Raw genomic sequence first — 12,077 nt, forward strand, 5'->3', positions numbered from 1 at the left:
ACAAACCGTCTGGCCTTTTCTGCATAAACATTTAAATTTACACAGGTGAGGGAATATTACATTAATCATTAATCATCTACTTTAGAGCGAGCCAGTTATATCTTCAGACATTAGTGACACTTAGTGTCTTTCTTCTTCACAGTCTGCAGTATTGCACAAGTGTAGAATCAAGTTTCTACAGTAGCCCGTATATAACAAACTAAACAGTAGCTTTACAGCACGCCTTTCATGTCTTTAGCAGCCACCACTGATTCTTTGAAAAAGAGGGTGGGTCAGGGAGGATATTTGCTTATCTGCGATCTACAGCTTTACCACTGGATTACAGGTCTGTGTTAATCCCCTTTAAAAAATTGGTTTTGAAAAGTGCTTCAAACTTGAACTATATCATTGTGATCAATAATGACAATAAAAACCCTCTCTATTCAAGATTTTCAGACAAGAGCCCGGCTCCCTGCTCTAAAAGGTTAGATTTGCAAGACTTGTGCAGGTATTTTTCCTGGTTTGTTAAGAATCAGGTATGCTTTATGTCTCCAGAATCCAGAGTTATCTGGGACAAACTCCCAGATAACTGCAGAACTGCTTATTTTAAATCAAACCTTATGACTTTACAGTTTATCACAGCATTTAATAAACTGATTTAATTCAATTGACTTCCGCCATGTTGTATCTCTCTCCCTCATCACTGAGTGATTAAAGTTGGCATTTACTGTGCTATGAACATAAAAATTCTCAGTTGACCATCCATCACATTTCTGCACTGATGAGCCCTGGAAAGCTGTACCAACCCTTCAAACATGGTACTAAGAAGGTGCTGAACAAACAACTGCTCCTTGTAGTGCTGGAAACTGGCCAGCTGAGCCCCGAGGGCCTGGCAGAAGAAGTCTGCTTCCACCCAGGAGCGTTTCATCAGAACTTTTTCATCATGGAACACCTGCAAGAGCAACACTTCATGTCAGCTGAGCTGTAATTGCAGAAATGTATCACGTGTAAAGTTTCTGTAGGTTTTTATTAATCTTTTTAAACAAGACTGTGTTGTTCTTAGCAATTCCATGCACATTCTGCAGGCACAGTGGAGCACATGCTTAACTGTAGCATCAACTGTGAATAATTAAGGATACTAATTTAAACCTAAATGACTTATTAAAATCTAAGAGACTAAATGGAATATGTTTTTAGTGGAGTTTTGAAGCTGAAACTGAACACTTCATGCTTCACAGGATAAACAGATGGAAGAGTTTGCTAATGCTAATATCTCCCTCAGTGTGTTTCAGGCTGAGTTGGTGAGCTATTTTTTTTCTTTATTAACTTATCTATTAAAATAGGTAAGAACTAAAACAATAAAGGGTCAGAGGTGTGAGGGAAGACAGAGCAGGGGAGCACGATAAAAGGTTCCCACCTTGAAACAGTGGGGCAGCTCAGACTGCGATTCCCAGCCTGGAGGACAGGGGGCGTAAGCATCAATGTGGTGCTCTGGCAGCTGAACATCATGGTAGCTGCTGACACTCTGCTTACACACCGATAAGGCCTTGTGTGACTTGCAGTCTTTCACCTCCCAGTGACCCAGAGCAGGTCCACCTGACATGGCAACACATCCACCAGTGCTGACTGAAGAAAAGTAAAGACGAAGGGAGATTCACTTGAAGATGAACCTCAACCTGAACACAACCACAATGTATTTATTTGTTATTGGCAAGCAAGCATTTTCCAGCAACTGGCCACCTGGCTGGTGTTTGTTCCAGTTTGTGAAGGTGAGGGGCAGAGCGTAGCCGTTGTGTGGAAGCCAGCTGTACTCCTCCATGTCCTGGTCCATAAGGCCGATCCAGTAATACATGCTGCTGTTGGCTCCACTTGCACTCAGCAAACTGTTGACAAATGCCTGCTCAAACCTGCACATGTGTGGAAGATGAGAGAAGACAGTCTCAAATGTTGAAAAAAGATAAAAAATGCAATTAATCATTTGCACAATGAAGCACCTGTTCTTCACAGTGAGGAGAGGGGCCTTGCAGTAATATCCCATCAATGCATCTTCATAGCTCTGTTCATGACTAGTCACTGTGTAACAGGAATGACCATGTCGCCTCCAGCCCTGAAAGAAGCACAAAAGCAGTTCTTGAGTTCTTTTTCACCTCTGTATACTCGGTGGAGACCTAATTTTCACCTTTCTCTAATTACTGTAGCACTGAATCTTTGGAGTTAACGATGTGTGAACCGAAAAAACTCAGTGACACTGCGCTCTTCCACCACACTCCAACTCAGAGAAGCCCTTTCTCAAATAGGTTTCAAATAGGTTTCTATGTCTCCAATATTTGTCGTCTAATGGCGACATTCTGGTATGTTTAGCCACCAGCTCCATCAAAACTAGCGACACTATTTTACAGGTGCCTGGTACACTGCTTTAAGGGCATGACCCTGCCCAAGACAACTGTGACTTCTTTGAAGAAATACTGTACAACTGTTTTTCTGTTATTTCATTTTCACATGTAATAAAATGATAAGACAGAGCAGCAAACCCATTGCCCTGAGAAAACAGGTCTGGCTATGCTCGGCTGGGTGTGGATGACAAGCCCAGGCTTTGAAGATTTGCAGATAAATGGAAATTTATTGGAGTCTCGTGGCATTCAAACATATTTAAAAAGTCAACATCTCACTGCTTCTGGTACTTGAGAGTTGGCGAACCTGTTTTTGGTATCAATGAAAGTGTGCCTGAAGCTCCAACAGTAAGGGGAGATTGCAGAGCATTTTTATCACATTATTTTTTTATTCAAATCTAAATTCCGTACAGTCATTTTTTCTGACATAGTTTTCTTTAAGTGCCAGTTCTTTATATTATCTTTATATTAACATTTAATGTGTTGCTTCTACTGTTCAATGAAAAGCAGAATATAGACTATTCAAACTTGCAATCCAAAATACCAAATATCTCTCTGCTGAATAAATGTTTTTGTTTCTCATAGTGAAATATCCATTTGAAAACAAAGGTTTCATATTCATACTGCTCCTATTCCTGGTCCTATTCTAATCTACAGTAAAGGCCTTATTCTATGTTCTGATGTATTTCTGTGCAATATGCGCAGGTCTGTGTTTATATAGACATGTGAATGCATGCTGTGGAAAGCGTGTTTTGACAAGTGGTGTGAATTTTACCCCTTCACCCCTATACCCCCTCTAATCTCAAGCTCCTTACGGGGTCCAGATGCCTAAACTCACATCTGCCTTTACATAGAATTCAAAACTTTCTGAAACACTGGAGTATAAAATGCTTTTGTATTGCTGATGGATTCATTTTAAGAGCAAAACTAGGCAAAAAGGAAAGTGCTGTAAGACGGACAGCATGCATACTTTAGTGGAAAGCATAGCTTAGTTTGCTAAAACCCTGGCAGGAATCATACGAAGCCGCTTGAGCATGTCGGTTGATATTGTGCCCTTAGGGTAATTTTTTATCTCGTGTTCCAGAGCACAAAGTAGCCCGATGACTCAGGAGTCTGATATTGTGGTGAGCAGAGTCAGAGAGCAATATGAATGCCAGACAATACGTCAGTCATGGAGTGAATCAGCTCATTGTGCTTCTGAAAGGGTAACTTGCTCTGAAGTTGAACTGCAGCCGGCGTGTGGCTCCGTCTGGTGCAAGCCCTGATCTCAACAGTGCTTTTGTTACACTGCACAGCACATAAGCTGCCTAACAAACTTAAAAAAAAACTAAAAACAGGAATACATTTCCAACAGTATTAGTTGTTGAAAGACTTAAAAGAGAGTTTCTTTGAAAATCATTTAGCTATGTGACAACATGAGTCCTTTACATACAGATACCTAAAAACACAATCGGTATTTAAAGAACTTCAGTATCAAGCAATGGGAAACTAAACTCCTTCTGACTGTAGATACTATCTTTTGCTTTTTCCTAACTAGAATTGTGCCATCTTGTGGGTGAAATTCTAATACAGGGCTCTGCAGTTTCAGATTAAATGTTGTTCAACAATCTCTGATATGAACTCACTGTCAAACGACTTTTTTGATCACAGACACATCAGCAGGTGAGCACGTACTGACATGTACGTTCTTGTGCACTTGTGATCCTACCTCAGGACATCCTTCGTCCCAGGTTCCGCCGTGCTGAACAGGACTCTGGCTTTCTCTTCTGCACACAGCAGGCAGTCGCTCATCACATGAGGCCAAAAGCCAGTTACCTTTCTGTGACAGAGGTTAGCATTTTACTTACACGTGGACAGCAAACACTTGACGCATACTTACATTGACACAGATAAATTGACACAGATAAATAACAAAATAGCTGACTGACTAAATCATTTGGCAGCAATATTTGTAGATAATTTAAAACCGTTCTTGTTCATTATAATCTACATTAATGAAATGTATTCATTAAGTATTATTCAGCGACTCAAATTAGAGAAATTGTGCTATTAACTGCCAGAAATTATATTAAAATGAAAAACAAATAAAAACATTTAAAGTAGCAGATTTTAATTTAATTTTTTTTGAGTGTCAGAAAAACGGGCGACTTTTCTTTTTTTTTTTTTTAAAGAAAATTTAGTCGATTAATCAGGAAAGTAATAGGTATTATAAGTACAAATAAAAAGGGAAATATCAATTGCTGCTGTTCACAACAGGACAAGATTTTCTAAATAAAAGAAGTATTCCAGGGTTTCCCACCTCCCTGTTAACTTTGGCACAGAGTGCTTCATCCGTCAGGTTGTGAACAGGGTGATACTGGTGCCAGAGAGTTAGAGTTACTGGTGAGCCATCGGACCACTCGACCACTGGCGACAACGCCTGTTTCCGAAGACCAATCCAGACCTCCATACTCTCTCCAGAAACTGAGAACATGAAAACATACCATAGCAGTCAGACACAAACAAATAATAATAAAAAAAACTATGTAGAATTATCCTGTGTTGCAGGCAGATCCTCACAGTTAGTCAGGAGGATGAGCAGCAGTTCCACCTCCGACAAAGAGTGAAGGCTGGTGAGGTTTGCCCCCTTAGAGCCACAAGCCTGGGAAGACTTCTCCCAGCTTCCAGCTTCCGTTTGTGTCAGCACATGGTAGCAGAAACCATTATGAGGCCACCAGCCATCAGCACACTCAGTATGGATGTACTGCCAATTCTCTGTAGAAGGAAGAACCAGGAGAGGAGAGAAGTGAAAAAAAACTGATCAGAACAAGACAGGCTTGCAGGAACATCCTGTGTCAGAGTGATGCAGAAAAACTAGACCATGCATTTGTTACTTCAAGATTGGACTACTGTAGTTCTCTATTATTGGGCTGTCCCACAAATTAACAGGAAATATCATATTTCTCCAGGTTTAGCTTCTCTTCATTGACTCCCTGTTAAATTGAGAATAGAATTTAAAATTCTTCTCCTCACATATAAAGCTCCTAATTACCAAACTCCATCATATCTTAAAGATCTCATTGTTAGACATTTTCCCAACAGAGCACTTCGCTCTCAGACTGCAGGTTTACTTGTGGTTCCCAGAGTTTCTAAAAGTAGAATGGGAGGTAGAAAATTCAGCTATCAGGCCCCTCTCTTGTGGAACCAGCTGCCAGTATACGTCCGGGAAGCAGACACTTTCTCTACCTTTAAGATTAGGCTTAAAACCTTTCTTTTTGATAAAGCTTATAGTTTGGGATGGCTCAGGTGATCCTTTTTTTTCCCCGTTTAATTTCTCATATGACATTATGTACATTAGGCATTATCATTGTCATTGACTTGTGTTTCCCTGTCTCAGCAGGTATCCTTTGAATGGAGTTATGATGTTTGTTGCCCCATCTTTTTTGTCCTCTCAAACCCCAGCTGGTCGAGCCGATTGGCCACCCTTCCTGAGTCTGGTTCTGCCAGAGGTTTCTTCCTGTTAAAAGGGAGTCGTTTCTCTCCACAGTCGCCTCAGGCATGCTCAGGTCGGGAGATTGGACTGAAGAGAAGTTTCGGTTCAATCTGTTGGTTTCTTTAGCTAGGATATTGTTTTTGAATAGGCTCTGTACGTATGAATTGGACTCATTTTTAATCTAATTAATTGGATTTGATTGGATTATGATTACAATGAACTGGACTCTAATTGGCTTGAACTGGACTGTATTATTGAAGTGTATTGTGATTTGGCGCTATATAAATAAAACGGAATTGAACTGAACTGAAGACAGACTAGAATAACACAAACTCACAGCAGACATTGTTTTGGTCTAGTCGCCAACAGTGCAAAAGAGAGGAAGGTCAGAAGTTCACTCCCCAGGTGCAGCGCAGCTGCTGACACCAAGAGTAACAAGACCTAAGAAAGTTTCTCGTAAATTTCGCACTTGGATTCCAAAGTCATACCTGCCAAAACAGTGTGAAACACCTCTGAAGAAGCAGGGAAGCAGCCGTATGCTCGGCGTTAAAGTCATGAATGTGTCTGTCATGTGCGCTCACCTAGCGGCTCAGCTTTGAGCGTGTCATTAGTTGTTTTCTTGCAGATGTAGGGCAGAGCAGACTCACAGGAGAGACTCTGCCAGTGGCCTTCATATGCTGAGTTGTACACTCCACACTCTTTGTTGTCCTGTAGTGGGCTGGTAGGCAGAGCTGATGGGATTGGGAAGAGTTACAGGATATTAACTTACGCCACAGCATTATTCTCATTCAAATGGAGCACTGGGGACTGTGGAACTTGTCGTTGTGGAAAAAAGTCACGTGTACATCAACAAACACTGAAGTGAGAGACGAATAATTTTTTTCTTCATTATTCATTGCAGGTACATAAAGCCAACTCTACAAATCACATGACAGGAAACTTTTAACAAATACATTATTTCTTCAATACTTTTTAGCACAAACACAAGTCAAAACAGCTTCTAAAAGCCTGAGCTGTTTTTACGCTCTCAATTTTTTTTCTGCTGAGTGTGGAGCAAAAAGGATCTGTGCAACTACGGAGCTGTGGATGGGCACTGTTCAGAGGTCAGTCCAATACTTAGTACCTGTGGTGAAATTCACCAGTGACAGAGGTGCTCCATCAGACCACTGCCAACCATTTCCATCCTTAAGGTGGTTCAGCCCGATCCATACCATCGCTCCAACACTTGACAGTCGATCTACCCCAAAATACAAAAAAGAAATTAGATTGGAGTTCTTGAATTATCTTGCAATTAACTAAATCAAAGACATTACATCAAATGACCTTAAGTAAGGGGCAGGTCTGAAAAAATACAAGCATAAGGCTCTCGCACAAATTTAGAGTGGATTTGATGGAGAGTTTGAAGATCTGTGGCTTCCGTGAGTGTTTTCCTCTCAGATGCTTACCTCTGATGTATCTGTGCTCTGCCAGGCTGGTGATGCTGAGCAGGTCTCCACCTTGAGCCTGGCAGGTTGACATTGCCTGACTCCAGGTCAGGATGGTGTACAGGTTGAACTGGTAACATGCCCGCAGCTCTTGGTTTGACTCCCAGAAGCGCTCGCAACTGGAATCTATGAATAAAGCAGTGAAACAAAAAGGTAGGGGGGAAAAAAACAGGTGTGAGGATGTGTCAGGAGCGTACACATGATGGGCTGGAGTTAACATAAGCTTAGTCTTAGTGACAAAAGACAGACATTGCAGTTATAGACTATATCACAAGAAATTAAAACCAGGTGATGCAAATTAATGACTACAAACTCTGGCAAAAATACTGTAGGACATTCATATTCGTAATTATAAAATAATCATGGATATGACACTAAATTATTCTGTCAGACACAACTGAAATTTTAAAATCAATTTGCTATGTTAATTTAATTAACTTTCACCCATTTTTTTCATATCAAGTCAAAAAAAGAAACATGGTCCCAACAAGAAGCTGTCGGAATAACCAATGGAAAGGATTATAAAAACAACTTAAAGAAGCTAATTCAACTCAGAGTGTGGCAAAAGATGTTGGTTGTTCCCGGTCAGCTGTGTCTAACATATGGGGCAAGTACAAACAAAATGGGAAGGTTGTAAAAGGGAAACCTGTATCACAAACCACACCATTTGTTGTGTGAGGACAACATGCCTGAAGATAGAAAATGAACAACAAAATTAAATAAAAAACAAGTGGACAGAAACAGAGGTCAGTGTTTGTGAGTGAACTGCAAGAAACCAGCTGAAGGAAATGGGATTTCCATTTAGCAAACCCAAAGGCAAACCATCACTAACACCTAAACAGAAGGAAACAACGCGACAGTCGGCTAAAGGAAAGCACTCGTGAACTGTGGATGATTGGATGATAGTGATGAATTGCCAACCTGCATCGGACTAGGAGATGATGCTGGAACTTCAGTTTGGTGCAGGTTAAATGAAACATATTTCAACTATCACTGATGATATGGGGTTGCCTGTCAGGGGTTTATGAACCAGGGGTAAATAGACTGTATTTCTATAATACTTTTCTAGACTAGCTCACCACTGAAAGCAATTTTACTGCACTCATACAGCACTTCATAGTCAGTATTACAGGGTATGTAGAGCTTTTTTTGTTCTGTATTATACATGTTTACACACTGATGGACCCATCTAAGGCAAACTGAGGTCCAGTGTCTTGCCCAAAGACTCTTGGCCACATGCTGGGGATCAAACCATCGACATTTCAACAGGCAGACAGCCACTCTCCATCTTGAGCTACAGCCACCCCTAAAATATATGTATCATGTATTTATTCAGCTTGTATTTATTCAGCTCAATGTGCGTCTTTCATTCTGAAAAAAAACCATAATCACAAAATCTGTAAAATAGGTACGCCAAGAAATATCCACACGTATGAAACCATCCTCACGCCTGATCCTGCTCACCTTTTCCTTATAAATGTGAAATTAAGCACACATACCATACAACCCACCATCCCAAAAATGACTACACAAAGTACAATAACAAACACCGCCTGTCACCTATTGTCCAATCAACAATGGTGAATCCTGCTTCAAAGAAGAAGAGGAACTTCCCAGAGCAAGAAATCAAAGTACTCATCACAGCGAGGAAGCCAAAAACATCAGGCTGTCCACTTTACCTTTCACCGGACAGAAGCCCCATCTTTCGGCCAGATCATAGCGAGTGGTGGTAGAACACCAGTGAAGATGGTCCTCACGCCCCTCAGTTGTACACTCAGCGTACCACTTATTGTTGTAATTAAAGGGGAAAGCACAGGGCATTCCGTGCGCATTTCCCAACAAAGTGTGAATATCTGTAAATTGAACCAAAACAGCATGATTGTTGCTCGTTTCAAATCTCACCAATGACATCTCAGATTTATAATAAAGACATTGCAAGTTAGGCGCTTACTTTCATATGGATATGAACAGGGACCCTCTCCTGGAGTGTTGTACCTTTTCCACTCATGGTAAATGCTTTTCTTTACCACCACCAAGCGTCCAGACACAGTCACCTTCCACTGGGACGCCCCATACAGCATGTTTCCACGGCAGCGCCACCACAGCACAGGGTAGGCCATGTCGCACTCAAACATGCCCAGAGGCTGAGTCGTGTCCGAAATGTTGAGGCCCAGGCACATGCTGGTGCCCAAATTGAAGAGGCGATGTTGAGAGACCCACTTCCACAGCATGCGGCTTGTGGGACTCTTGCAGTCCTCCAGCACCAGGTTGGAGCGATCCACTGTGATGCAGCGTTTCAGGTGAACACTCTCCAGGATAAACAGACCCTTTCCTGACAAGAAAAAGATGAAAAAAGCGGAAAATGTGAGCTTTTCAGACGTGGAGAAATGGAGCAGATGGAGTGGGATGAGGACAAGAGGGGTGTGAGACATCCTGGACAAAAAGAGAACTTGATATAAATGTGTGCCATAGACAGAGGAGGATGAATGGATTTGTGCAGTTTGAGATCTAAGGACAGATTTATTTACGACGACAAGGCACATAATTTCTTCAACTAAATATTCTAGCCCTTTTTCAGATGTTTCTCCACTAAAAGTCAGAATTATTCAATTAACATGAAAGCTTGTGCAACTCGACTTCATGCTGACTGTTAACAAGACAGTGATAAAAAAACAACTGAAGAAATTCTTCCTTCATATCATGACTGCATACTTAGGAAGAAAAACAAGACTGTATGTTTCCAGGTCTAATTCAATGTTTGCTTTGTTTGTGTTGCATTTTAGGCTCTTGAAAAAATTGTTTTGAAAAGGCGTGCACGTTCACCACAAGAGGGATTCAAATGTCTGTATGACCACAAGTGTTGTATGTGGGGATGTATTTTAAGTGTCCGGATATCCTTATTCTGTGTTTTTACAGGAATAACCACACCAACATTCAGCATTTAGCTGTGTCCTGAAGGGGCAAAAATCTGACCTGAAACACATGGAAACCGTGACAAAAAACTTTAAATGACAAGGTGTTGAAGTTAAAAATGAAATATTTGCTTTTGTATTATTGGACTTAACAAAGAAAAAGTGGAAGATTCTCACTTTCAAGAAGCTGGAACAAAGCAATATCAGTTTTTTTTTAATTTAACAGATTTAATTATTGTCTCCTATTCAATACAGAATATAAAGCACAGAAAATGTGCACAGAATATGCAAAGCTGCATGTTTGACATTATTCCTAGACTGATTAGGAGCAGACCAGACCATTTTAACAAAAGAAACATTAGAAAGTTGAAAACAAAAACAATTAAACCCAATATTTAAAAGAGAAATGTTGAAATAATGACATTTCATTCTAAATTAAACCCATTAGCTAATTCTGTATATGACGCCTGCTACGTGTTTAAACGCTGTGCTAAACTGACTCTGACTGATTCATGTGTTTGCGAACCAAGAAGCTCAGCTGCTGTGATTCTTAAAGAAAACAGTTTCAAATTTTAGTTTTCCCAGTTTGGAGCAGCAGAAAAAGTTTTCGTGTCATAATGCACCAAACATTTTCTATAGGTGACAAGTGTGGGGGGCAGGCATGCAGTTCAGCACGTGGATTCTTTCACTACAGAAACAGAAAAGTCGCTGGGGTTTTTTGAAGAATCTTGCTTGACGGTGTCTTCCTAAAGTGAGCAAGGCCTTCTCTGTGAATCTGGATGATGGCTTTCATTGCTCCACCTTTAAGGTCCCTTAGCAGATGTGCCAGTTACCTTTGACATGGATGCTGGATTACAAGTATGAGCTTCGTTACCTGCGTGTCTTCCTTGTATTGCAAAACTTTAACTTGGATATGTTAAAGTTTTTAGAAGTATTTGTGAGTTCATTCAGTGACAGGGCCCTAAAAAGGGTCTGGACATCACAGGCACTCAGTATTAGTTTTCAACCATCTTCCATAAGGTTTATCTGGATTTTCAGCATATTTCATTTTATGTACTGTAGATAATTAAGTTGTTGTAATTCTCTATTTGTTAACATAGCTAGACTCAAAGTTTCCTAATATAACATTCAGTGACAAATTAGTCATTCTGATCACATATTTTCTTCCTCAAAATTAACTGAAACACTGCTGATACTTATTTCAAGCTGCTTTATGGCAGATAACAAAAAGGGGAAAAAAACATTTTAAAAAAACTTGGTAATATGAGCCTGGTGCTGCAGTGGGGCTTAGACTGTGGCCACTACAGTAAAGAGTCTTCAGAAAGCTTGTAGCTCGATTTCAGTCATCACAAGACAGATCAGAACGGTGCAAACATCAATCTTCATCTCTACAAACTGTAGAGATGCTGTTAGGTGATTATCTGCAGTGTTAAAGCTCAGAAAGGCACTGTGGACTGCAGCGCTCCCTTCAACATTAAAAGAAGCACAGCCGGGCAGCAGCTGCAGCCACATGACTGTTAACTTACTGTAAAACTCCAAGAGTTGGTTTTCGTGCAGGACCTCATCGTCTTCCCCGGTGGCACACATGCAGTTTTTCGCCAACAACACAGTTACGCAAATAAGCGCCACAACAGCCACGGAGTCGATGCGACGATACAATTGCATTAACATTTCGACAGCAGGATACAGTGTTGAAGATCAAGGGTCCGCACATTCCGAGCCTCTCGGTCAGAAAGACAGGGTGTTTTGAGCTCGTTGTTTTCCCCTCAAAGAAAACTTTGGCCGAGTTCAGTTTTTCAGCGGGGAACCAGCGACGTCACGTCTGACGGAGGAGCTGCTG

At 40.9% G+C, this 12,077-nt stretch overlaps 1 protein-coding gene across 2 annotated transcripts in view; it reads right to left on the reverse strand.

Annotated features, from left to right (window-relative positions):
• The window catches only part of pla2r1 (phospholipase A2 receptor 1), a 28,108-nt gene extending 16,031 nt beyond the window's left edge, over positions 1-12,077 (reverse strand). For both annotated transcript variants that reach the window (XM_072380827.1, XM_072380828.1), the window contains exons 1-13: positions 11,764-12,077; positions 9,277-9,657; positions 9,005-9,178; positions 7,287-7,451; positions 6,965-7,078; positions 6,423-6,572; positions 4,929-5,123; positions 4,669-4,832; positions 4,078-4,188; positions 1,974-2,086; positions 1,720-1,886; positions 1,397-1,605; positions 786-931 (exon numbers count right to left, since the gene is read on the reverse strand). In XM_072380827.1, the coding sequence (XP_072236928.1) occupies positions 786-931; positions 1,397-1,605; positions 1,720-1,886; positions 1,974-2,086; positions 4,078-4,188; positions 4,669-4,832; positions 4,929-5,123; positions 6,423-6,572; positions 6,965-7,078; positions 7,287-7,451; positions 9,005-9,178; positions 9,277-9,657; positions 11,764-11,908 (2,234 nt within the window). In that variant the 5' untranslated portion in view covers positions 11,909-12,077. The remainder of the gene's footprint in view (positions 1-785; positions 932-1,396; positions 1,606-1,719; positions 1,887-1,973; positions 2,087-4,077; positions 4,189-4,668; positions 4,833-4,928; positions 5,124-6,422; positions 6,573-6,964; positions 7,079-7,286; positions 7,452-9,004; positions 9,179-9,276; positions 9,658-11,763) is intronic.

This window comes from Leuresthes tenuis, unplaced genomic scaffold (genome assembly GCF_036924035.1).
Source record: "Leuresthes tenuis unplaced genomic scaffold, fLeuTen1.0.hap1 SCAF_2, whole genome shotgun sequence".
NCBI lineage: Eukaryota > Metazoa > Chordata > Actinopteri > Atheriniformes > Atherinopsidae > Leuresthes > Leuresthes tenuis.